Source organism: Gekko japonicus, unplaced genomic scaffold (assembly GCF_001447785.1).
Source record: "Gekko japonicus isolate JY-2015 unplaced genomic scaffold, Gekko_japonicus_V1.1 scaffold1516, whole genome shotgun sequence".
Classification (NCBI taxonomy): domain Eukaryota; kingdom Metazoa; phylum Chordata; class Lepidosauria; order Squamata; family Gekkonidae; genus Gekko; species Gekko japonicus.
In genome coordinates, this window is record NW_015172050.1 from 175,426 (window position 1) to 201,027 (window position 25,602).

Sequence of the window (25,602 nt, forward strand, 5' to 3'; positions counted from 1 at the left end):
GTTTGGAGGGTGGAGTCTATGGCTTTGTACCTGTCCAAGGTCCCTTCAGCTTTTCACCCCCTACACACCTGCAGCCTCTCCCCTGCTCTGAAGCCCTGACTGCTGCGTCACATTGGCTGTCATACGGGGGCCACCTCAGCAGCATATAAGGATACAGAGCCCACCATTTTCTTCAGGGGAACTGATCTCTGCCATCTGGAAAGCAGTTGTAATTCTGAGTGATCTCCAGCCCTCACCTGGAAAGTGGACACATTTTACCTCAGAACAGCAAACTGTTTAGAATGTTAGAGGCAAAATCCAATCAAGTCACATATGCAAATAACCTCTGTGTTCCGAGGCAAAGGCCAATGAGGCTGCATATGCAAATAACCTCTGTGTTCTGACTGGCTATGGCGGGGAGAGGAACAGCAAACTGTTTAGAATGTTGGAGGCGAGACTCAAGCAATGCAGCCAGTGGATAGGGACAGATACTGAGTGACACACCAGGGCGCCAACCAATTCCGGAGCATGTGGAATGTCATAGAGAAGTGCCACCACCATTTGGCTTTTATTTATAAGGGAATGCCCTGTTGAATTCTCTCTTCTCCAGAAACCCAGCCCTCCTCAGGCTCCGCCCCCCCCCCCCCAAGTCTCCAGGTATTTTCCAACCCTTAGCTGGCAACCCTATGCTTGTAGCAAATTGCCTCTGAATAAAATGACTCCATTTAGCCATAATAATGTGACATAATAGCATTTGCGTAGTGCTACTGGTGTGTTCAAAGCATGGCATGATCCTGTGATTAGCCCATAAGGTACTGGATCTTAGAGTGTGGGTTGTGGGTAGGATTGTGAACAAACTGGTGAAGAAAATGTCCTGTCCCTTGCATGTGATTAAAAAAATAAGGCCAAGACCGATGGTGCACAATCAGGTTAAAAACTATGTTTTATTACTTAGTTAAATTTCCAAAAATTCCCTATGTGTTTCGCCAACAGGCTTTGTCGGGAATTTGTTCGCCTTGCAGTAGTTCTTCAAAAAGAGTAAAAGATCAGTCTTTTACAATCGTTTGATCATTTACTTGTTTTGAAGAACTACTGCAAGATGAACAGACTCCCCTGACAAAAGCCTGTTGGCAAAACATGTAGGGAATTTTTGGAAATTTAACTAACTGGGGCCCTGTTCACACGGAGCATTTGCCACGCTAAAGATATGGATGGTAGGTGGATTTTCCGGGCACTATCACACCGCTACATCTGGGAAGCGTAGTGCTCCCGTGGCTAACCCGTGGCTTCCCGACGAAGTTGTGGAGTAAAAAAACTAGTACTTACGATGTACTGGTTTCCGGAAAACGCGGGGCAAGGGCGGGCATCTGATCAAGTCCCCACAGGATGCGCACAAACGATCATGCACAAACTTCGGTGAGACAAACAAAAAAACCCATTTGCCACAGAAGCGGCGCGGCGCAATTGCCGGTGTGAACGCGCTGTGCTGCTTCTTTGCCGCACTGCAGACTAGCCGTCTGATCGGCACCTAACGCCCAGCTACAGGACCTCGACAGGACGTCTGATTGGGCTGCCGCACGTTACTTTGTTCTGGGGCAAACAGCCACGCCTCCATCTGATTGTGCACAATCGGTCTTGGCCTTTTTTCCCATCTCCTCTGACTGGTGCAGCTCTTTGTCTTCTTGTCTCTGACCCTTGAATAGGCACCTAATGTGTACAGTTGGACAGCAAAGCTTTTCCTGGTATGCAGATAAATAACATTGCCTGGTAAATAATGTAGCATGAAACCTTTATTTAAAGGGTAGGAGATTTGTTTTCCCCCAGGCTGTTGGAAACCTTCAATGTGAGGGTGAGCTGAGATGGTGATCTTGAGTTTGTCTCTGCGTAATCTGCAAAACATCCATGCAGTGAAGCCTGTTGTTTAGCAATTTATCCAATATTAGACATCCAGAAAAGTATATGTTCGTTCATTGTTAATCCATATGACACTGCTGCCTTCTGTCCTACCTGAAGTTTTCAGTAGGCCAGTTTTGCATTAATACAAGGGCTTCGTTACCTGTGGACAGGCTTGGCCTTCTGGAAGGTGACTGGTGTCATAAATGATCTCTTTTCTCTCCCCTGGCAGGATTCCAGGCAGGATTCCGCACCCAAGGAGCTCTTGCCATCCTACAGCACTTTGATACCTTGTACAGCATCCTACAGTGAGTTTATACACTTAGTTGAGTGGTTAATACCATGGGAGGTTTCTGATATGAGGGGTGGGGGTTAGTTGGGCAAAAGGCCTCTGGCTTTTTCTGATATTGATGGAAGTACAAAGGCTTTGCAGAGGACGTGGAAGGGTAGAAAATCTTCTCAGTGAGGCGTTTTAAATGGCTGGACGATGAGATCAAGCAGTACTACGGAACTGCTTCCTCTTTGTAGCAGTAAGAGAGCTTGGTGTGTGTAGGCAGCCGCTGTGAGACTAACAGCCTCCCCCTTCAGGTGTTTCAGATGCAAATATTTAATTCATTTGGAGGTTTGTGTCCTGTACTTTCTCCTTAAGAGAAAGCTCACAAGAAAATCTGAAGCGTCAGAAGAAAGTTCAGACCATGTTGGTCTGAAGCGTCAGAAGAAAGTTCGAGTCCAGTGACACCTTTAAGACCAACTAAGCTGGTCTTGAATAAATTAAAATCTTGTGGGTCAAAGGTGCCACTGGACTCGAACTTTGACTTGTGTATAATCAGACACACTCTTGCAACACTATAGGAAGTATTGTTTATATCAATTTTTATTAGAATGTTCACTGATTTGGCGGGGATGGATGATTATGTATAGTAATGAGCACAAACTGGCCTAACAACTAAAGTTCATCATGGATTTTGGGTTATTTGTGGTTCATGAAGCAATGACTGCAAACTGAAAAACTACCACGAACATTTGATGGCGGTTCATGAAGAGCAGAAAGCAGGGGTTTAAACCTGCTTTCTGTTCTTCAAGGGGAGCTCCCCGCCGCTCAGCTGTTTTGTTTAAATGGCTCACAAACCAAGTTGGTTTGCAAACCACCCTCCTGGTTCGTATGGGTTTGTGGTTCAGCCACAAATTGAACTGCAAATATGCCATTCATGCCCATCCCTAGTTTACTTTTAAACTATTTGTCCATCTCTTGGAAGCTAACCAACAGTCAATGAAAATGCATCCTCCGTGTCCTTACTGCAACTAAAAGACTTGTATTACAACACTGGAAAGGTAAATAATGCCCACTTCCTGTGAATCAGTGAATTGAGGACCTTAGGACTTTATGGACACATGGCATGCAGATGACAACTGCATGTGGACTTATGTTTTAGATATTTGGAAACCTTTTATAAAACTTAAATGTAGGTCTGCCACCACTCTTGTTATATACTTGCTTCTATTTCATACTTCCCCCCCTTCCCCCCCCCTTTTTTAAAGTAGTTGCTGAATTTGAGTTCTTTTCATGTTTTTTAATACTTTTTTTTAAAAAAACTGATCTAACTTGATAATTTTAATATTTTATGTTTTTATTGTGCTTTGTAAGCCATCTCGAGCAGGTTCCCTGGTGTAAAAATTTTCCAAGTATAGAAATTGGTGTGCCTGTTTGACCACTCATCCTTTTCCTCAAATCCAGTGGCACATGATCCATCGTTTTCTATGGCAGTTAATTCTGTTGACACCCCTTGCGTTGACATTTCAATACCAACTAAATGGGTACTCCTCCCAGGTGCTGTGGGGATCTTCTAAAATTCCCCATATTAATTTACTCAGTTGTGGTTTTTTAACAAATTTATTTATGATTTTCCATTACAAAACCTCAAAAAGAAAGTAAACATAAAAATAAAAACCATATAGAACAGTAACAATATTTTGTGTATGAAATATATTTATGGAGTTACACATTTTCTCCCAACCATTTATTAACTCTAAACCATCTTATTTGAAAAGCTGCGGTGGCTCAAGTGGTTAAGACGCTGAACTGCAGGCTGTGGAAGGTCAGTAGTTCAGCAGTTCAAGACCCGGGTGCCGCAAGACGGGGTGAGCTCCCGTCTCTAGTTCCAGCTCCTGTCAACCTAGCAGTTCGAAAGCAAGAAATTGCAAGTAGATAAATAGGTACCACTTCGGTGGGAAGGTAACAGCGTTCCGTGCGCCTTGGTGTTTAGTCATGCCGGCCACATGACCACGGAAACGTCTTCAGACAGCGCTGGCTCTTCGGCTTTGAAACGGAGATGAGCACCGCAACCCTAGAGTCGGATTCGACTGGCTTTCGAGCAAGGGAGACCTTTACCTTTACCTATCCTCTTTACCTGAAAGAATCATGTTCAACTTGTCCATTTCTGCCACATCACAGATTTTTATAATCAACTCCTCTCTAGCAGGTAGGTTTTCAGATTTCCAACACTTGGCAACCAATATCCTGGCTGCAGTTAGGATATATGACAAAATACACAGTTCATCATGCCTATATCCATCTGGTATTATATTAAGTAAATAGATTTCTGGTACTAGCTGCAATTCAATGCCCATAATCTCTGTTATTAACTGCTTAATACCCTTCCAAAATTTATAGATCTTTTCACACCGCCACCGCATGTATTATTTTTATTTGAAAGTAGAACACCTAAATATTTGATCTTGTTGACCACCTCGATACCTCAATGTCTTAAAAACAAACCCCCTTCTCCACACACATGTATGCAGTCTTTGAAGATTGGGCCATTCTAACTGTAGGGCTGGATCGCACTTGTCCCATACGTCTTTATCTTCCCTACAGCCACTTCAGGAGCGTGGAAGCTTCCGTTAAGGAGGATGCCCTGGAATTGATGCGGAAAGGTGAGTTAGTCCCCCCTTCAGAATGATCATTTCTCCTTTTGTTTCTTACTGCTTCATGATGATATCAAGGCAATTGTGACTCCACCGGCAGGCTGCTCCAGCAACCTGTTCCCTTCATACAGGTCTGTAATCTTGGTGGGCAATGCAAAGCACTGCATGTTCACTGTAAGGGCAGACCGACATTATCTCCCGTTCCTTGCAGCCTCTGCTCCAGAGGGGCTGTCTGCTTCTTTGCAAAGCGGGCCATCTGGCAGACCAGGGATACGGGTACAGGGCAAGCCTAAAGCGTCCAGGTAACAGTTTGCTGTGTGTGGCCAGACCTATGGCTGGTGGGGCATCATGAGCACAAGTCTTTGGTAATCTGAAAGTGGCGCAGAGTTTGCCTCTGAAGAACCCCGTAAAGGCTGTGATAACATGCTAGGGAACGGTATGTTGTCCCCTTCTCTTCTCCAGTGGTGTCCAGTCACTCCAACGCCCTGACAGCCATCTTGGACAGTGCCGACCTGACACCCTCACTCCGCACTCTTCACTGCAACGCTCTCAAGATGAACTGCTATGTGCTTGTGCGGCTCGTGGAGGCTTTCGAAACAGAGGCCAGCAGGAGCGGCCTGGTGGGGCTGGATTCCAAGAAAAAGGTAGAAGGCTGAAATCCGTAACTGATGTGGCCTTTTTCCCTGAAGTCCATCTCGGGTACCCAAAGATCAAGTTAATGCCAGTTTTGGGGTCTGTATAAGAAAACTAACAGTGCTGTCCTAAGCAGAGTTATACCCATCTAAGCCCATTGATTTCTGTGCATTATCCTATGAGTGTCGCGGGCCGCAGAGTGAGCTCTACAGCGAAGGCACAAGGACTACTGGTTAGGGGAGGTGCTATAGACCTGATTTCACTCTTTGTGGCCTCTGATTGGCCAGATTGTCCCTCATGTGACAGCACTATACCATAGCTTTCCTTCCAGTTCCTGCTGGTTATTAGGGGAAGTCTCTTATTAACAAAAGCTTTGTTTTCAGGCCCTGGCCTGGATAGGCCAGGCAAGCCCAATCTCGGAAACCTCCAAGGAATACCGGATCTGGGACACAGAGGCAGGCAATAGCAAGCCACCTCTCTGAAATGTCCAAGCCTCACTAGGGGTCACCAGAAGTCAACCATGACTTCTAGGCACGCACACGTACACACACAAAATACCCTTTAAAAACAACAACCAAAAGCTTTGTTTTCTGAAAGCTGCATTTGTAATGCAACCTGGCATTCCTCTAGAACGGAGGTCCCCAACGTGGTGTCCCTGGATGCCATGGCGCCAACCAACAGCTTTCTTGGTGCCCGTGACGAAATGGCATTTACCTGGGTGTGTTAGACGGAGGCCGTCTGTACCTGGTGTTTAAAATGGTTCCCCATAAGGGTAAGTGGCCTGTAGTTCCAGACAAGGGCCTGCAGGGATAACCCTCATCAGGTTGATGGGACTGCCTCATTTGCCTGCCTACATTTCCCAGAAGCTCTAGGGGAAAAGGGCGGGGAAATATGGACACGCCCCAGGGGTGGACCTAGGGGGATAAAGGCTTTGGCCCTGCGGGGGGAGTGCAGTCTTCAGCCTTTGGCTCAGCGTGGACGGCAGCTGCAAGGGAGTAGACAGGTGGGGGCTCCTGTTGCCTCAAACTCCAGGGCATCCAGGCCACTATAAACGGTGGTGGACAGCCAGGAGGGCAACAGTACCAGTGACCAGTCCTGTGAAGGGCTGGGGTTTCTCCACAACCTCCAGAGATAGTGAGAGTGTGTGGAGGACAGAGGAATGGCGTTTTACATCGTATTTATTTTCTGCCCAGGTTGTGTTAATGTGCTCTTGTTTATTTTCTGCGCTTAACTTGTACATAGTTAAAACCTTTTTTGAGTGCCTTGTCCACTTAGTCCTCCCTGCTCAGCACGTCACCAGGGGCAAATGGAGGCTAGGGAACACAAACGGGCCCAAATCGGAGGGGTTGCCAACTCTCCAGGAAGCCTCAGGACTGTGTGGCCTTCGCTGTACATGAATTTGACTCACGTGGCTTTTGCCTACTAGGAATGTTTATAGTATGCAGCAGTCAGAAGTCGCTATCAAATTCTAAATAGATAAAGTATTGAAAGCTAGCTTCCTGGACTGTCTTAGAGAACCTTGACTCTCTGAGTCACCTTGGCTTAACCCAGGTTTCCTTGACTTTCCTGACCCCAGAGATAGAAATAAAGGGCTGACTTTGTTGTATACGTCAGATGTATGTCAAATGCTCATCACAGACTTGACTGACAGTTCCATTAGCTTCAGTGGGTGAAAGAAAGAGTATTTAATTTATTTATATTTATTTATATTTATTTATATTTATATCCCGCCATTCGGCAGGCTCAGGGTGGCTAACAGAATATACGAAAATACATTAAAATTCTGTTAAAACTATCAGTCAATGTAAAAATCATACAACTTATTTTAAAAGATGGTGAGTCTTCCGATGTTGGCTGTCAACTGAACACTGTCGGGATTTAGTCTTGTTCTTTGTTGTTCTGATCAACTACCTTCAGTTATGGGTCTTAGCAGAACAACCAAGGATATCCTTTATAGAAGTACAAGTGCCACTGTTTATGTATTGGAGTTGTATTGAAATATTCTGTGTTGAATATTACAATGCTACAAAAATGTTTTCTGACTTAAGAGTGTGTAATGAAGTAAACTGTTTTGGTGTAGAATATCTCTCTCTCTCTCTCTCTCTCTCTCTCTCTCTCTCTCTCTCTCACTCTGAGCGCGGATTGCCCCCCTCCCCACCAGCTTCTCTCCCTCCCCAAACTGAACGCAGTGGGAATGAGGGTGCATAAAAAGGTTCCTGTACCCTTCGTTTCCCCACTACTCCGCCTCCTGCAGCAATTTTGTGGTTCCTCCCACCCACCCCCATGCCAGAATTCTAAAGGTGACCCCAGGCTCCCGAAAGTCAGGAGGCCATGCTCTAGAACCACAGTGCCATTGTCCGAAGGAAGTGTGTGCACACCCCCTGCCCTGCGTACGTCTCTACCCGAAGCCGATGTCCCACCTTTGCCTTCCAGAACAAGAAGAGCCAGAGCACCAGCTTCCTCTGGGAGGAGGAGAGGCAGCCCATCCTGCAGCTGCTCACACAGTTGCTGCAGCTGGACCTCCACCGTCTGTGGATGGGCTCGGTAGTGGAGGAAGAGTTCGTCAGGTGAGGATCCCGCAAGGGATTTGAACGAGGAGCCGCATTCAGGCAAGGCCCTTGAAAGCGGGCTTTCGTGCGCTGGAAGAAATTGCCATGAATCTTGGTGTTCTGTAGGGAAGGGAGGAATGACCAGATCGGCGAGAGAAACGAGCTGGAGTGGGATGAGGTTCAAGGGATCGATTCAGTGTGCTAACGAGCAGCAAGTAGTACATGGGCTTGGGGCTCCTGTAGGCCTTGTAGTGCCCCCTGACCTGGATGGCCCGAGCTGGCCTGGTCCTCATCAGGTCTCAGAAACCCTGGGGGGGGGGGACCCCCATATTGACTGCAACTCATCACAACACCTTCCGCTACCAGACTTTGTAGCAGAGTCCCTGCATTGCTCTGCTGAAGGTGAGCCACTTCTGTTGTACATCCCTGCTTCCCTTCCTCCAGTTTAATGACCGGCTGCTGTTACCACATCCTGGAAAATCCCAGCATTGGCCACCAGAGGCATCGGCCCACCCGAGAGGCGGCCATTCATCTGCTAGGGGTGGCCCACCGGCGCTACGACCACATGCTCAGTAAGTCCTCTCGGGGCGCCCCACCCAGGCCTGGCAGCTGCTGCTGCTGCACATAGGCCTTGGCCTGCTGCTCCTGCTCCCAACCTGTCCCCCCCCTCTCTTTCCCAAAGTGGGGCCTCGCTCAGCACGGCTCTCTCCGACCTGTCCCCTTCTTGCAGATGCCACTCTGAAGGTCACCCAGATGCTCCAGCACTTTGAGCACGTGGCGCCAGTGTTTGTGGAGGCTGTGAGCTTGTGGGTCAAGGAGTACGGCATGAAGAGCATCGTGGGGGAGCTGCTGAGGTCAGACCCCTCTTCCGCCACCCTCCCCCCCCCTCACACACACTAATTTTCCGCAGTTCTGTCCGGTTTGACCCCTTTGTTCGTCCCTCAGGGAAATTGGGCAGAAGTGCCCTCAGGAGCTGGCCCGGGATGCTTCGGGAGCGAAGGGCTACGCCGTCTTCCTCGCTGAGCTGGCAGAGCAAGCGCCAGCCATCGTACTCTCCAACATGAGTGTCTTGGTGCATCACCTGGACGGAGAGGTACTGGGCTCCGATGAAGGTCCCATGGAATATCCATTGGCAGAGCTGAAACATGCAGAGGAACCAGAGTGCCAACTGTTTAAAGGAAATAACTCCGTTATTTAAACTCTGATAGAGGAGAGGGAGAGAGGCTCAACTTACTGTCTTAACAGCTGTGAGAGACTGGAACGAAGGGGAAGGGCTCAGTTGGAGGAGGAAGTCTCCAAAGGGCCAATCAGGAGACAGGAAGGACAGCATTTGAAATTCTGGGAAGTCCCTAATCTAGCTATGCTGACTAGCAGTCCTTTAGTTGTCTGATCTTCTTCAAGTACATGCACGATAGACCTTGTATATTCCAACAATATCTATCTTGCCTGTTGCCTCCATTGCTCAGCTCTTCTTCGACCCAAGATTTTGGGTGTACGTGAGAATTTGCTTCTGAGTCTCCTTTCTACCTTGTGTTAGTCTCCTCCTTCCATCTCCCTGAGTGCATTGCTTTTTTCTTTTTTTTTTGCTCCACTGTTCTTCTGTTTATGCTTGCGGCCGCTCTTCCTAGATGTGGCTCTTGCTGCCTATCTCACTTCATGCCTTGGCACATGCAAGCGGAACGCCCAGACTACTACTGCCTATGTCTTACTCTCCCCCCCCCCCAATAACGTAGCATTCTTCTCAAGAGGGAGCAGTGTGGTGCCGCAGTTAGAGTGTTAGAAACCCACGATCTGGGAGGACCCCAGTCGGAAACCCCCCCCCCTTCTGCCGCGGAAACTCGCTGGGTGACCTTGGGCCAGTCACACCAGACTCAGCCTGCCCTCCCTCAAAGGGTTGTAGAGAGGATGAATGGTGGAGAGAATAGCGTACGCCATTTTGGGTCCTCATCGGGAAGAAAAGCAGGGTGTAAATGAAGGAAATAGACTGTCTTGGTGCTCCTGAACGCTTGGCCCTTCTTGTTTCACTGCTCTGTAGGGTCATCTCTCTGAATGACTGAAGGCCGGGGTTCTTCTGGTCTCGGTCCTCCATGTGCATGCTTAGAAATGAGAGCAGTTGCCTCTAGAATTGTCTTTCAAGTAGCCTGACTGGAGATCCATAATCCTGCGCTGCAGGTGGCCTGCCCCGGGGCTCACCGGTGCCAGCTCTGAACCACTAATTCAGCTGATTTCTTTTTTAAAGGGGGAGGGGGACTTCCTAATCCTCTTTGCCTCTCAATCATGACTCATCGAGCAGTCCTCACATTCTGCCAAGAAGGCAGCATTTGGCTGGCTTTTCCCTCCGCAGTATTTGGCAGGTCATGACTAATAAGGCGAGTTCAGCCTGGCTCAGAGCCGCTGCTGTCGTGGGCGTCCGGCCCACAGCTGCGGCACAGATGATGCAAACAGATGATGCAATCCGAGCTCTTTGTGCTGTGAGCTTCCTGCGCCCCTCTTCTCTTGTTGCCCCCCCCCCCGGCTCGAACCACCCGGGGAGCTGCCCCCTTCCTCTGAAAGCAGCGTCCTCTTTCCTCCAGAGCTACGGGATGCGCAACGCCATCTTGGCGGCTATGGCAGAGATGCTACTGCAGGTGCTGAACGGGGAGCAGCTGGAAGACTCCGCCCGCAGCACGCGGGATCAGTTTCTGGACACCCTGCAGGCACACACGTGTGACGTCAACGGGTTCGTGCGCAGTCGCGTGCTGCAGCTCTTCACCCGAATTGTGCAGCAAAAAGTGAGTCTGGGATGGCTTGGGAGGGGAGCAACGTTTGCTGTCTGCAGCCTTCAACACGACGCCTCGAAGGACAGGGCGGTTTCGTTTAGAATAATTCTCTCCTCCTTGACTTTGAAGGCTGCTTTGATTTTACTTATGCTGTTTGTATCCCCACCGTCCTCCTGAACAATGAGACACCAAGGGGGGATCACATCGAATCTAAAAAATACCGTCTCGGATCATGGAAGTACTGGTAGAAAGAAGCAGGCCACAGCCTCCCCTCTCATGAGCTATCGAAAGCACGTCAGGAAACCAGCTTTCCGAAACCTCCAAAATCTTTGCAAAGTTGGGGGGTGGTCTTCCTCACATCCCCAGCACAGAGACCACTCCCCGTTCCGCAGCTGAGACCACGCAACCCAGAAAAGTGGCACAGAGATGGTTCTTGCTCACCTGAGCGGAGGAACTGCTAATGATCCCTGGTCTGTGTCAGGTGGGTGGGTGGTCTGTAGCAGAATAGCTAGTTCTGAGTCCAGTAGCACCTTAGGGACCAGTAAGATACTCTGGGTATGAGTTTCCAAGGGTGAAAGCTCTTTTTTTCAGATATGAAGCGATACCCTGAAAATTTTGTTGGTCCCTAAGGTGGCTCAAGTGGTTAAATCGCTGAACTGCAGGCTGTGGAAGGCCGGTAGTTCAGCAGTTTGAGACCTGAGTGTGCTGCATGATGGAGTGAGCTCCCGTCTCTAGTTCCAGCTCCTGCCAACCTAGCAGTTCGAAAGCAAGAAATTGCAAGTAGATTAATAGGTACCACTTCAGTGGGGAAGGTAACAGCGTTCCGTGCACCTTGGTGTTTAGTCATGCCGGCCACATGACCACGGAAACTTCTTCGGACAGCGCTGGCTCTTCTGCTTGGAAACGGAGTTGAGCTCAGCAACCCTAGAGTCGGATTCGACTGGCTTTCGAGCAAGGGAACCTTTACCTAAGGTGCTACTGGATTCTAATCTAGCTATTCCCTGGTCTGGCAACATGTCTCATGAGGCAGTGCTACAAATACATATGCGGGTCCCAGGTCACGAAGGGCTTTAGACCGCAGCCTTAGAGTATTGCCAGGCTTAATGTTTCTGCTTTTGTGTGCAAAACAGTAAAGGGCAATAAATAAAGAAAAGGACTCGAGTCCGAGGAGGGATAAGGACCAAAATGTTTTGAATAAATAAAGAGAGTCTCCTTAGCCAGATTTTCAGAGTACAGGTTTTAATGTGAAGCAGGAAACAGCTGGAACTGCCGTGGCAGGCTTAGTTTCCAGGACCGACATCTCTTGTGGTTGAGTCCTCCAGGCGATGCCTCGCTCCTTACCAATGCTCCCTCTAAGCTGTGGAGTCTTGTGAGCAAAAATTCTACTTTGTGAGCTACTGGCATTCAAGTTGTGAGCGAGGGATTTGGCTGCTGTATAAATTAGTCTGCCCTGGAGCCATCTTTCCTGAGCTAAGACAAAAATGTGTGAGCCGGAGGCTAAAAAACTGTGAGCTAGCTGACACTAACTCAGCTTAGAGGGAACACTGCTCCTTACCTTCTGTTGCTGAATAACCATGTAGATGTGGCCTGACTGAGGCTGCATTGTACAAGTTTCTGCCTCAAGGCGGAAGTTTTGTTTTAAGGGGCCTTCCCATGGATTGATCTACTATAGGTCCTGTCAAGACACTGTTCCTCTCACTCACCGTGTGTAAAAGCTCTGCTGGATCAGACCAGTGGCCCATCTGTTCATCATCCTGTCTCGCACAGAGGCCAGCCAGTTACTTTCAGAGACCAACAAGAAGGCATAAAGGCTGAGGCCTTCCCCCGATGTTGCCTCCTGGCACTGCTTATTGGGAGGTTTACTGCCCCTGAATGCAGAGGTTCCATAGATGCCAGGCTGTCCGAATAGGGTGTATTGTGTGCTGAAGCACCCTTGCTGGCCTTGCGGAGAATGAGTCTGCTGCAGATGGTGGTCAGTGTTTTGGCTCAGTGCTTCCAAGTCCAAAAGGTATACGAAAGCAACTAGAGGCAGATACTCTGACTGGCTTGCAATGTAGGCCTTCGGTTTACTGATCTGGCCTGCCTGTATGAAACACCGTGCCTCTTGTGGGATCCCCTGGTCTTCTGCCTCCAGGGTTTGGAGGCTAACTTCAGGGAGGGGATAATTCCCGTTGTTTCTTGAAAAGCAGTTCAAGGCAACAACAGAGACTCTTGTTGCCTGAATGCTGCTGGAAGCTTGCTGCTATAAGCCCAGGCTAGAATGATTTCATCAGATCTTGGTAGCCATGCAGGGTTGGCCCTGGCTGGTATTTGGATGGGCGACCTCCAGGGAATACCACGGTCATGACATAGCGACAGGAAGTGGCAAACCACTTTGGAAACGTCTCGCCTTAAAAACAAGTCTAGCTCACCACCTAGTGGTGCACAACGCTAAGGAGCTAGAACTTCTGGCTGCCAGACAATCTTCGGATCTACTGGCTGTTCTACACACAATGCCATATGATGATGATAATATTACATCTCTGCTTACTGTTTCCACTGAGGTATCTGTTTGGGGATGCAGATTTGCAAGTAGGCGCAACGCCAAGTGTCTCATCTCTCACTTTTCCCTGCTGCCTGCTATAGGCCCTGCCCCTGACTCGATTCCAGGCTGTTGTGTGCCTCGCCGTGAGCCGGCTACAGGACAAGTCTGTAACTGTGGTTAAGAATGCCATTCAGCTTCTGGCGGCCTTCCTCTCCAACAACCCCTTCTCCTGCAAGGTAAACTCAGGGGAGGGGCTGTGGCTCAGGGGCAGAGCATCTGCTTGGCATATAGGAGGTCCCAGGTTCAATTACCCGGCATCTCCAGTTAAAAGGGTTGGGTAGGAGGAGATGTGAAAGAACTGTACCTGGAGACCTGCTGCCAGTCAGAGTAGACAGGACCAGGGGTCATTTCTTCCAGGAGCGCACAGGAGTGGAGCTCCGGCAGTAAAGAGCCCAGGGGGGTGGGCACATGCAACAAGCCCCACCCCCTGCTTCCAGCAGCCCCAGGTCATGAGGAGCAAGAAGCAGCCCTCCTTTCCTTCTCTCCTTTCCCTCCTTATTTCCTTCTCTCTCTTTCTTTCTGTCCTTTTTTCCTTCTCTCTTTCTTTCTTTTCCTCCTTCTTTCCCTTTACTTCCTTTCCTTCTCTCTTTCTTTCCTTCTTTCCCTTCTTCTTTCCTTCTCTTTCTTTTCCCCCTTCCTTCCTTTCTGCACAGATCTGTGTGTGTCCCCCCGCCCCATAGATAGCAATCCAAAACAGTCCAGTGGCAGCTTTAAGACCAAGTTTTATTCAGGTACAAGCTCTCCCTCCTCTGTGAGGGCAGATCTGTGCGTCCATCCCCCGTCCCGTCCCCCCATAGCTAGCAATCCAAAACAGCCCAGTGGAGCCTGAGCGGTGGGTGTTGCCTTCTGACACACTTCCGGTGATGTCAGGGGGTGTGACATATGCAAATAAGTTATCTAATTAGTTATGCTAATGAGCTCCTGCACCTCTTTTTCTACGAAATGACCCCCGGACAGGACTAACCTTGACAAACCAGTGGTCTGATTCAATATAGTGCAGCTTCATGTGTTTAGGTTCTCCACATTTCTATGTGAGGGGGGGGGCAGTAAATATATAAGAGTCCCTTGGCTCAAAGTTGGAAGCTTAATCTCCCCAAAGCTCATGGACTGGGTGAATTGTTGGCCTTGAACTCTCCTAGGGTGACTTTTAGAAACTCCCCTGCCCCATGACTCAGGGAAGCGTGTTAGACCTACATGCAACTTGCCAATGAGCCATCAACTTGGGCCCAGCAAGACTAGGATGCAAGATCTGTCAGACACTTTGGAGAATTTGATGGGGGGGGGGGCAGACCCATGGCTGTATTAAAGCGCCTCCTCCCTGTGTCCGCAGCTGAGTTGCACAGACTTAACGGAGCTGCTCCAGAAGGAAAGGCAGAAGCTGCAGGAATTGAGGGACAAGCGCAGGACCGCAGCTGGTAAATATGCGTCTCAGTCCTTGATGTGTGAAGAAGCCTGGTGAGGCTGAAGCTAAGAGTGGGAGGGGGAAAGACTTTCGGGGGGGGTCTACGGTATCTACGGCCACATCAGAGCCCCTCTAAAAGTTCTCATTGTGCAGCCTGTTTAAATCTTTTGTCTTTGTTTAAAGTTTCCCCACTGTTTGAGGGTTTGGGACTTGGTTCATATCCATTTATTTGGAACACTTACAAAATAGTCAAAGAACAGTAATAACAGTAGCAGGGGTAGGAAACCCTTCCCAAAAGCTCCCTACCCCAGTTGACTGCCGAAAACTCCTTGCTTAGGTTCCTGCTAAATTAACTTCCATGATAGTTTTCCATAGCAGAGCCGCCTTGCAGAACCAAAAGCCCTCTGGCACTTTCCAGCAGGCTTGCACAAACGGCCACGCCCAGTCTGTAAGAGCCTGCAACAGGATGGAAGCAAAAAGCTCAGCCTTTATGCCGCCGGCCACCATCTTCCCACAGTTCCCCTCTCTTGCCATAAATATTAAGCTATCCAATGACCATCAGTGTTCCCTCTAAGCTGAGTCAGTGTGAGCCAGCTCACAGTTGTTTAGCCTCCGGCTCACAGATTTTTGTCTTAGCTCAGGAAGGGTGGCTCCAGAGCAAACTAATTTATGCAGTAGCCAAATTGCTCTCTCACAAAGTAGAATTTTTGCTCACAGGACTCCAGAGCTTACATGGAGCATTGATGACCATTGGCATGGAAGGCTCTTTGTCGGTTTTGAAAGTTGACTTTCCCTGCCATGCAGAGCTTTCTTCTCCAAGGCTCATTGTTCAGCCGCTGACACAGCAGTGGAAGGCTTTGTCTGACTTGGCTTCTTTCTTCCCCCTCCAGCCGTGGTGATCCCTCCAGAGGAAGAGTGGGAAGCCATGCAGCCAGAACTCCGGGCAACCGTGAAGAGCTGCCTTAGCTCCCAGCCACAGAGGGAAGAAGCAGGCGACCTCGAGGCAGGGGACCCAGCCCAGGTGTCTGACAAGATCGTCCAGCTGTTGAGGAAATCCAGTTACAGGTGAGTAGATCTGGGAAGCATGTAATTCTTGATCGCAATGGGAGAACTTTGGGGGGGGGGATTTCTGTCTTTCAGGTAGTAACCTGCAAGAAGGTTGACCAAGGGACCCAACACCTCCCATAAGTAAAAAGCTGACGAATGTGTGAAGGCGAGCTGGATCAAGCTTACCTTTGTTTCTGTGCACGTGTTCAATGCAGGGACGCTGTACTCCTGGCGCAAAGAGCCGTATGCCTTTTCCAGGGGGCGGAGCCATTTGTCGGCTGTTCAAGAACAGAGGATGAGGAAGACTTTCTCCTGGGCCTGTTGAGAACCCTCTATACGGGTAACAATCTAACAGAGCTCTATTTAATCACGCCACTTGGTGTGTCTCCGTGTCAGCAAAAGGGTCCACTCTCCCAGGGGCAGACTAGGTGGGATCACGGCAGCCGTGTTGATGTAGCTGCACATGAAGGGCGCTTATGTCTGTGGTTTGATCCCAGCTGTCTTCTGCGCCAGATGTTTGTGGGAAGGTTCGGGGTGGCGTGATTTTTCACCCAATTTTTGCTCGCAATAGAACGGTGATCGAAAGCACCATCAAATCACAGCCAACTTATGACAACCTCACAGCATTTTCAAGGCAAAAGATGAACAGAGGTGGTCTGCCACTCCCTGCCTACATGTAGTGACCCTGGATTTCTTTGGTGGTCTCCTGTACAAGTACTAACTAGGGCCTACCCTGCTTAGCTTCCAAAATCTGATAAGACTAGTCTGGGGGGTGGGGGGGGCGGAATCTGCCATGGGGAGCCTTGGCCCAATTGTCATAACTTGACAGGGGAAGCTGGAACTTCACTCACCCCCTATTTCCATTCAGCAGGTTCCCAGCCAGGTGGAGGTACCCAGGAACCCACAGATGGGGCAGAGAACACGGGAGGCGAAGAGCAAGGGGCGGAGGAGCCACCATCGAGTGAACTGGCGAAGCAGGAGATGCTGGTACAATACCTACAAGACGCCTACAGCTTTTCAGTAAAAATCACAGAAGCCATGAGCCTGGTCTCCAGGATGATGTATGAAAGCTCTGTCTCTGGTGGGTGATGCGGTTCTCTCTCCTTTCCTCTCCAACCGTGTGCATCATTGTCTCTTGAATTCTGGGCTAACTGAGGGCCAAACAAGCCCTTTACACCAGCTTGCAGAAAGGCCTATCTGAAAAATCTGATAGATAGGATCTAACTCCAGGGTCCCTCGGTCTAATTATTCCAGTCCGTGATATTCCAAGATAAAAATTTTATTTGAGGACTTAAAGACAATCATTTAGATGAAGCTACAGAATCTATGGGCTTCAGTGGGTATGTGCGAGTCCTGGGACTGGGATTTCCTGGGTTAATTAAGATTACTTCATTCTAACAGAATTTGTTTTGAGGCAGAGGGTCCACAGTTAATGGTAGCTTCTCATTTACTCATACACACGCTAGAGTCAGATTCACTTTATGGGAAGAACCTTTTTGAGAAAGGGCTATCTGGAAACTTGGGCCATCGATAATTTGGAAATGCCTCCTCCCGCGTTTCAGAGGCTTTCCAGAGACTCAGTGCACAGTGTAGTTAAACCATTCTCAACTGCACTGCTTCAGAATATAGTGTGTATTGGGGGGGGGGGTGACTAAATGCATCCACGGCACCAAAATAACTTCCCTACATGTCCCAAACTAGACATTGAGTAGAATCTTCCTTGGCACATTAGTCCTGCATATGTACTGTGGAGCAGGCAGTCTGTGCTGTACAGAAACACTGCCTTGTCCTTCCCCATCTGCAGCTAGATCCAGTGGCCTGCCTGGTGTAGGCTGTGTATGTCAGAGGCAAGGATTCACCCTCGGATCTCCTCTGACTACTCTATTCATCAGGCTTTGCGGGAGAGCATTCAGTTCACCATAGGAACCTGGGAAAGGGAGGTGTAGGGGGGGTTAGTAAAGTGCATAAACAAGCAGGAAGCGTTGCCTCTACTCGGGCTGTCTTCAAGATGAGCCTTTAGCTCAGGGTGGAGCGGGGAGCTCCTTGGAGAGTGAGGATTGCCTGCGGACCTCCAGGACAGGGGTCCCCAACCTGGTTCCTGTGGGTGTGGCCATATGGGGCTCTTGGCCAGCATTGGCTCTGTAGATTAAAATAACATTGTTTCCGTGGGAGCCGCTGCCATCGTGTGGGTTTTATTTTCTCCCATCCCTCCTTCCCAGTGTATTTTTGAACATTAGATCTCTTCTCCCCTGGACTTGAAAGTATTCCCCTGTTCTCCCACTGGTTGTGTGGCTGTGCCTTTCAGGGCAGCCATTTTTGTAGCTGCACCCACCACCCAGTGTGAGAATCCTAAAGGTGCCCACGGGCTTTAAAAGGTTGGGGGGGGGTGCTCTAGGGAGATTCTGGAAATGAGCAGAGGTAACCTAAAATGTTCCTAAAAGTGCTTTAGGAATCTAGAAATGCGTATCACAAAATAGAAAGGGATGAGGGTGAGACAGTGGAACAGTGTTGAGGGTTTGGGGTTGCCTTGCTTATTTGTTTATTTTTCCAGTTTATGCCCCGCCCTCCCCGCCAAGGCGGACTCAGGGTGGCTTACATAACAGTAAATACATAACAATTAAATTACCATTAAAAAACATCTAAAAACAGGTCCTTATAAAACAATGCCATATCATAAAGTGCGATAGCAGTGTTTTAATTTCATAGTGATGGCGTTACCATATGAGTGCATTAAACTGGAGGGATCAGGATTCAGAACCTCCTCTGTGTCCCAAAGCTCATTTGGGTGACTTTTCAGTCCATCGCCCTGTTTCAGGCTCTCTCACAGAGTGGTTTTTCAGAATAAAATAGGAGAGCCGCAAAAACGGACTGAGAGCGTCCTTGAGTTAGAGATTGAAAATCGGGAAATGTTCCGAGGGCTACATCTAGCTTTGCCATCGGAATTCTTTTTAATCACTCTTAAGTTCTAAGGCCAAGCGTTTGATGCGTGTGGTGTTTCTAGTAGGCCCACAACGGTTAGCTTATGTGCCAGAAAGGCAGCATGGGAACTTGGCTTTGTTGTTGGGCTGGCCGGAGGCATCACGCCGAGCCGCACTATCACCCCACCCCACTCCTTCCTCTGACATTTTTTCCCCCAGTGGTGCAAGAAGCCATCGAGTTCTTTGTCATAGTCTCCCAGTTCGGCATCCCTCAAGCCGTCGTCGGAGTCCGCCGAATGCTCCCCCTCATCTGGTCGAAGGAGCCAGGAATCAGGGAAGCCGTGCTGAACGCCTACCGGAGGCTCTACCTGAATCCTAGCGGGGGCTCAGAAAGGTACTATTGACACACCCGTCCACAATCCCACATTAGCCTGCCTGGTCTTCCCTCTGGAGGCGCAAGGGAGAGGATGTGCTGAGTGCAGTTAGTCCCGAGTATGCTGTTCCTCCTGGGCCGAAGCCCACATTCTGTCTCGAAGCTGTTGGAAGCTAAAATGCAACCTTCTCCGTCGCAGGCCAGTTTGTTTCCATTGCAGAGGAAGTGCTGTGGACCCTAGCAGACACTTCTTCCCCCCTTGCCCCACTCTCGGTGGCATTTTTCCTCTGTGGGTGTCCTCCCAGTCGGCCTTTTTTTTGCAGATCTGCAATCGAGGAAGCAGGTTGTTGGATGATCGGACTCTTTAAATGAAAGACCCGGGTGTAAAAAAAATCCTCTTCCCACTTATCTCCTCCCCAGGGCTCGAGCACACAGCCTGGTGCAGTCCCTGTCTCTCCTCATGGTGGATGCATCACTGGCAACCATCCAGTGCCTGGGAGAAATTGTGAGTGTGTTTGTGTCCCGTCCCCACATAAGTCTGTCATAGGAGAGTTTCTTATCTATCTCGGGAGTGTCGTTTGGAAGAGGTTGCAAATCAGAATATTTGAAAGCGTGCACAGTCCCAGTTGGCTAACTGTATCACTTCCATCTTGCCAAGTTTTCCTGCTAGCTTGTAAAGACTGATGGAGTTTAGCATTCTCGAATCCTTGCAGTTTTGGAGGTGGCTGTTTTTAACCCTCAGATCCAGAGCATAGCTGCTAAAAGCCAGTGGGCACACTCTTCACTTTTGGTGGGACTTAAACCAGCTTATGGCTATATTTCTGGTCAATTCCAGTAAAGAGTTAAATGTTTAGCATCCCCGCCCCAACAATAGAGAGAATTTCAGAAGTAGCCCTGTGTGTCATGAAAATCCTCATGACATGATGTGCACAGTTGAGGCATGCATTACACAGATTGGCAAATTAGAAACAAAACAACAAATGAGCCTTACTTTGCTTGGCTAGCTATCTTTGTAAGATAGATTCAGGTGGGTAGTGGCACCTTTAAGACTAACAGTGTTTTATTCTTGGTCTACCCTTTTGTGTGCAAGCACACTTCTTCAAATACGGTGAAACAAGACATCCTCAACCATTACATATAGATGGGGGGTAGTTGTCAGGAAGGGGGGTAATCAGTGTCAAGATAACTGACCAATCAATACAGCTAAGATCTTGTCTTGGTTGGGGCCATTCAGTTTCGTGGAGCATTTGCCTTCCATCACTGACAAGCCTTCCTTTACTTTGTAGATTTCAGAATTTATCCAGAAAGATGAAATAAAACCTGCTGTGGTCCAGCTGCTGTGGGAGCGGTTTACAGAGAAATCCCAGTGTTCCTCCCTGGAGCGCCATGTGGCTATCATGCTCCTGGGAATGATGGCACGGTGAGTCGTCAGCTTGGGACCCCTTACTACTGGCAGCGAGATGAGGGACTTTCTTTGCTGCTATAGCAGCTGGATCATAAGAACATAAGAGAAGCCGTGTTGGATCAGGCCAATGGCCCATCCTCTCCAACGTTCTGTGCCACACAGTGGCCAAAACCCAGGTGCCATCAGGAGATCCACCAGTAGGGTCAGAACTCCAGAAGCCCTCCCAAGAATACTGAGCATCATACTGCCCCAGACATAATGTTCCATCTATGCCTTGTGGTCATGGGTGGCAAGGCCCTGAAGAGTCTAGACCAGGGGTGTCAAATATGTGGCCCAGGGGCCGGATCAGGCTCTCGGAGGGCTGCAATCCGGCCTGCAAGGCCCTGGCTGTTTCCTGCTTCCTTTTCCAGTTCTGCTGCTGCAATTTCTCAGAGCAAGAGGTGTCAGTTATCAGAGACTGTTAAATAGACAAAATATTGCAAGAGTGCTAGTGTTTAAAGCATGTTTTATTTAAAGTTTTAAAAATCTTCTATTGTGTTTGTGCTCTTTATAAAGTTTATATCTCCACTACCTGGTATTACATTTTATGACACACATGGGCCGGGCCGGCGAGGTCTCATTTATGTCAGATCCAGCCCTTATAACAAATGAGTTCAACACTCCTGGTCTAGACGGCCCCGTTTCACAGGGGAACCTCAAGAGAAATTATTTACGTCTGCGCTTTATTCTTGATGTTACATTGGTCTCTCTCAATTAGGCTGCTGTTTATTACCTAAATTTAGATAATGGGGAGAATGCTTTAAGGGGTGTTATTTTATTAGATATTTATCCTGCTCTTCGCCCAGAATGGTGCTCGGTGCAACTCACATCATGACAATACAGTAACAATAATAAAATGATAGTTTTAATAAAATCCTATTAAATTTGGATTGTAATTTAAACACCCAACTTTTGGCATAAAAACCCACTGTGTTAGTAGAGGCCACCAGAATTACATTATTGAAATGTTCGGTGGAATAACTGTGTCTTGCATGCCCAGTGGAATGCGGACAAGTCCTGCCGTGCACAAGTCTCCTTAGGCAGAACATTCCACCAGGTTGGGGCCATGATGAAAAAGGCCCTCACCCTTGTTGCGCTCAGACAGGCAAATTGAGGGCCAGGCACCGCCAAAAACCCATGCGTGGCTGAACGAAGACACTGTGAGAGGTCATAACAGGGGAGGCGGTCCTTTAGGTATGACGGTTCCAGACCATTTAGGGCTTTAAATGTTAACACCCACACTTTGAATTTGACCCGGAAACCAATTGGAAGCCAGTGCAGTTGCCTCAAAATGAGCTGGATGTGTGCAAGCCACGGTGCGTTGGCCAGCAGCCTGGTAGCACATTCTGAACAGCCAGAAGTTTCCAAAGTGCCTTCAAGGGCAGCGCTGTATAGAGCAAATTGCAGAAATCTAGTCTGGAGGTGACCACCGCATGAATCACTGTGGTGAGGTCAGACCCGGACCAGTAGGGGGACAACTGACAAGGCCTGGCAGAGATGATAAAAAGCCTGTTGCACCACCAAAGACAGCTGCTTGTCCAAGGTAAGCGGGGCATCCAGCCAGACCCCCAAACTCTTCATGGAGCCTACTGGAATAAGTTGGACCCCATCCAGACCAATGTTCCCTCTAAGCTGTCGAGTCTTGTGAGCAGAAATTCTACTTTGTGAGCTACCGGCATTAAAGTTGTGAGCAAGCCATTTGGCCCCTGCATAAATTAGTTTGCTCTGTAGCCATCCCTTCCTGAGCGAAGACGAAAATGTGTGAGCCGGAGGCTAAAAAACTGTGAGCTGGCTCACACTAACTCAGCTTAGAGGGAACACTGATCCAGACTAGTCAGCTGTAACCCCCACCCACAAGACTTCAGTCTTAGTTGGATTCAGCTGCAGCCAGCTCTGCCTCAACCACTGAACCACAGCATCCAAACACTTTGTCAGGGCCGAGAGGGCCATCTCAGGCTGGTTTATCCAGCAGGAGGAGGAGCTGGGTGTCACCTGTGTACCGAAAAATCAAATGCATAATTATAGGATGGAGGAGACTTGTCTTGGCAGTGGTATGTATGAAAAGGATCTAGGGGGTCTTAGTAGGCCATACACTGAACATGAGTCAGCAGTGTGATGCAATAGCTAAAAATGCAAATGCCATTTTGGGCTGTATCAACAGAAGTCTAGTGTCCAGGTCATGCAAAGTGATGGTGCCACTTTACTCTGCTCTGGTTAGACCTCACCTAGGGTACGGTGTTCAGTTTCAGGCACCACAATTTAAGAAGGATGGAACATGTCCAGAGGAGAGCAACAAAGATGGTGAGGGGTCTGGAGACCAAGTCCTTTGAGGAAAGGTTGAAGGAGCTGGGTATGTTTAGCCTGGAGAGGAGACGACTGAGAGGTGACACGATAACCCTCTTCAAGTACTTGGGCTGTCATAGAGAGGATGGTGCAGAGTTGTTTTTAGTTGCCCCAGGAGGTCGGTCCAGATCCAGCGAGTTGAATATCAAATCAGAAGAGTGTTTGGCTAAACATTAGGAAGAACTTATTAACAGAGCAGTTCCTCAGTGGAACAGGCTTCCTCAGGAGGCGGTGGGCTCTCCTTTGGAGGTTTTTAAGCAGAGGTTAGATGGCCGTCTGACAGCAGTGCTGATCCTGTGAACTTAGGTAGATCATGAGAGGGAGGAAGGGTTGCCTCAGTGCTTAGTTCTCGTGGCCCTTTCTTACACGCCCAGGGAAATGCTGGTCGCCACTTTGGGGTCAGGAAGCAATTGTTCTCCAGGCCAGTTTGGCCGGGGATCCTGAAGGTTTTTTGCCATCTTCTGGCCATGGAGCAGGGGTCCCTGGCGGTGTGAGGGGGAGGTATTTGTGAATTTCCTGCATTGTGCAGGGAGTTGGACTAGATGGCCCTGGAGGTCCCTTCCAACTCTTAGGATTCTATCACACCAAACCCTTCTAATGACCTCCGCCAGATGGTGCATATAAGTATTTAATAACATTGGCAATAGGATCGAACCCTGTCTAGTGGGTCCTGAGTTGAAGTCCTGTCCCCAGTGACTAAGCACATCCTTTGAGGAATGAGGCCAGACAGCTGACCAAGATTGAGTGATGAACTGTATCAAACACTGCTAAATCCAGCAGTATCAGCAGTGCTTAGCTGCCCCAATCAAACTGGGGTCAGAGGTCACCCACAAAAACTACCAAGGCTGTCTCGGTACCAAACCAGTCCTGAATCGAAATCAATCTGGATCGAGTGACGATGTCTCATCCAAGAAGTCCTGGAGCTGCTCAGCAACTGCTCTCTCAATCGCCTTTCCCAGGAATGGTACATTTGATACTGGGCCGTCATCGGGAAGCTCCTCTTTGTTTAAGGAAGGCTTTTTAAAGAAGGGTCTAATGATGGCTTCCTTTAAGGAGCTGGGGAAGCTGCATCAAGAGAGAGACAGCTTTATAATCTCCCTCCGGGATCCTCCTCCTACATCCTGGCAAGATTTCACATCCTGGCAAGATTATTGTTATTAATAATAATATTTTACTTCACAGCCCTCTCACTTTAGGCAGATTACAAAATACTTGACATTGGACCCTTGGTGGGGGGAGGCAGGAAGGAGCAGTTATTGTTTGGGCTACCTTTCTAATAATGAGCTGCGGTGGCTCAAGTGATTAAGCCGCTGAACTGCAGGCTGTGGAAGGTCGGTAGTTCAGCAGTTCGAGACCCGAGTGTGCCGCATGACGGAGTGAGCTCCCATCTCTAGTTCCCGCTCCTGCCAACCTAGCAGTTCGAAAGCAAGAAATTGCAAGTAGATAAATAGGTACCACTTCGGTGGGAAGGGAACAGCATTCCGTGCACCTTGGCGTTTAGTCATGCCGGCCACATGACCATGGAAACGTCTTCGGACAGCGCTGGCTCTTCGGCTTGGAAACGGAGATGAGCACCGCAACCCTAGAGTCGGAGTCGACTGGCTTTCGAGCAAGGGAACCTTTACCTTTTTACCTTTCTAATGCTTTCATAGAAATAGGGGATTGGATCCACCAGTGTAACAGTAGCAATGCCAGCACTTCCATTAGCACATGTATGTGGGGGGGGGGGTACCTACTTCTCCCTCTCCATGCAGATCCCCACTTTGGCTCCCATGCTGTTTGTGGAGGAGGAGGCTTGGAGGGAGGGGGGAAACTTGCTTGGCCATCATCCCTGTGCTGGAATGGCTTTGGGGTTCTGCCCATTTAAGTTAAGCTCCTGACGTGTGTTTTAGTCATGATTTAATAATCCTGAGCTGGAAAACAATGGGGAGCTGTTACTGCTGTCGGTGAATTCTGAGTATCGTTGTGCCCCATGTCTCGGGCATGTTGTGCTCCATCTCAGCCAGTGAGCCCCCCAAGGTGCTGTGTTTTGTGCAGGTTGCAGGCAAGCCTCCACCATGTCTCCAAAACGGCTACCGCTAAACACGTGTGGGAGAGCAGCCCTTATGTTGCTTTGCTTCTGGTTTGGCAAGCAGGAATTCAAGCCCTGCAGGTTTGGCCTGTCACCGGAGGGTTTGAGGGACTGCCTTGGGATCTCATGACCTGTTTCTACCATGAAACTGCCTTATAGTGAATCAGCCCCTTGGTCCATCAAAATCAGTCTTGTCTACTCAGACTGGCAGCAGCTCTCCAGGGTCTTGGGCAGGGGTCTTCCACATCACCTACCACCTGGTCCTTTTAAACTGGAGATACCAGGGATTGAACCTGGGACCTCCTGCACGCCAAAGCAGATGCTCTGCCAGCTGAGCCACTGTCCTCCTCTAACCTTTTCCTGCCTTCACTAGGGGGAAGCCTGAGATTGTTGGGAGCAACCTCGACGTCCTGGTAAAGATGGGGCTGGATGAGAGAGTGCCTGAAAACTATCGCCTTGCGCAGGAAGTGTGTAACGCCATCTCCAAGATTGCCAGCACTCAGAAGGTCAGAAGGTGTGATGTTCTGGCCTGACTTCCTTTTGGGCAAGTCAAATGTTTAATGCCGTCAAAGACCCACAAATAGCCACCAAAGCCATTACATCAGGAGTAACCATTTTTAACAAGAACTGCTCTTCAAAATGTGTGTGTTTTTCTTGCAGCACATGACTATAGCCCTGTGAA

The 25,602-nt window shown here is 48.9% G+C and overlaps 1 protein-coding gene across 1 annotated transcript in view; it reads left to right on the forward strand.

Annotated features, from left to right (window-relative positions):
- NCAPD2 (non-SMC condensin I complex subunit D2) overlaps positions 1 to 25,602 on the forward strand; it is a 44,903-nt gene that overhangs the window by 728 nt on the left and 18,573 nt on the right. Inside the window, exons 2-18 of the mRNA XM_015420729.1 lie at positions 2,105 to 2,180; positions 4,748 to 4,806; positions 5,260 to 5,441; positions 7,864 to 7,997; positions 8,424 to 8,551; positions 8,710 to 8,833; positions 8,925 to 9,072; positions 10,553 to 10,750; positions 13,364 to 13,498; positions 14,653 to 14,737; positions 15,615 to 15,789; positions 15,987 to 16,111; positions 16,643 to 16,852; positions 18,909 to 19,083; positions 19,483 to 19,567; positions 20,349 to 20,482; positions 25,294 to 25,426. Of these exons, the coding sequence (XP_015276215.1) occupies positions 2,105 to 2,180; positions 4,748 to 4,806; positions 5,260 to 5,441; positions 7,864 to 7,997; positions 8,424 to 8,551; positions 8,710 to 8,833; positions 8,925 to 9,072; positions 10,553 to 10,750; positions 13,364 to 13,498; positions 14,653 to 14,737; positions 15,615 to 15,789; positions 15,987 to 16,111; positions 16,643 to 16,852; positions 18,909 to 19,083; positions 19,483 to 19,567; positions 20,349 to 20,482; positions 25,294 to 25,426 (2,306 nt within the window). The remainder of the gene's footprint in view (positions 1 to 2,104; positions 2,181 to 4,747; positions 4,807 to 5,259; positions 5,442 to 7,863; positions 7,998 to 8,423; positions 8,552 to 8,709; positions 8,834 to 8,924; positions 9,073 to 10,552; positions 10,751 to 13,363; positions 13,499 to 14,652; positions 14,738 to 15,614; positions 15,790 to 15,986; positions 16,112 to 16,642; positions 16,853 to 18,908; positions 19,084 to 19,482; positions 19,568 to 20,348; positions 20,483 to 25,293; positions 25,427 to 25,602) is intronic.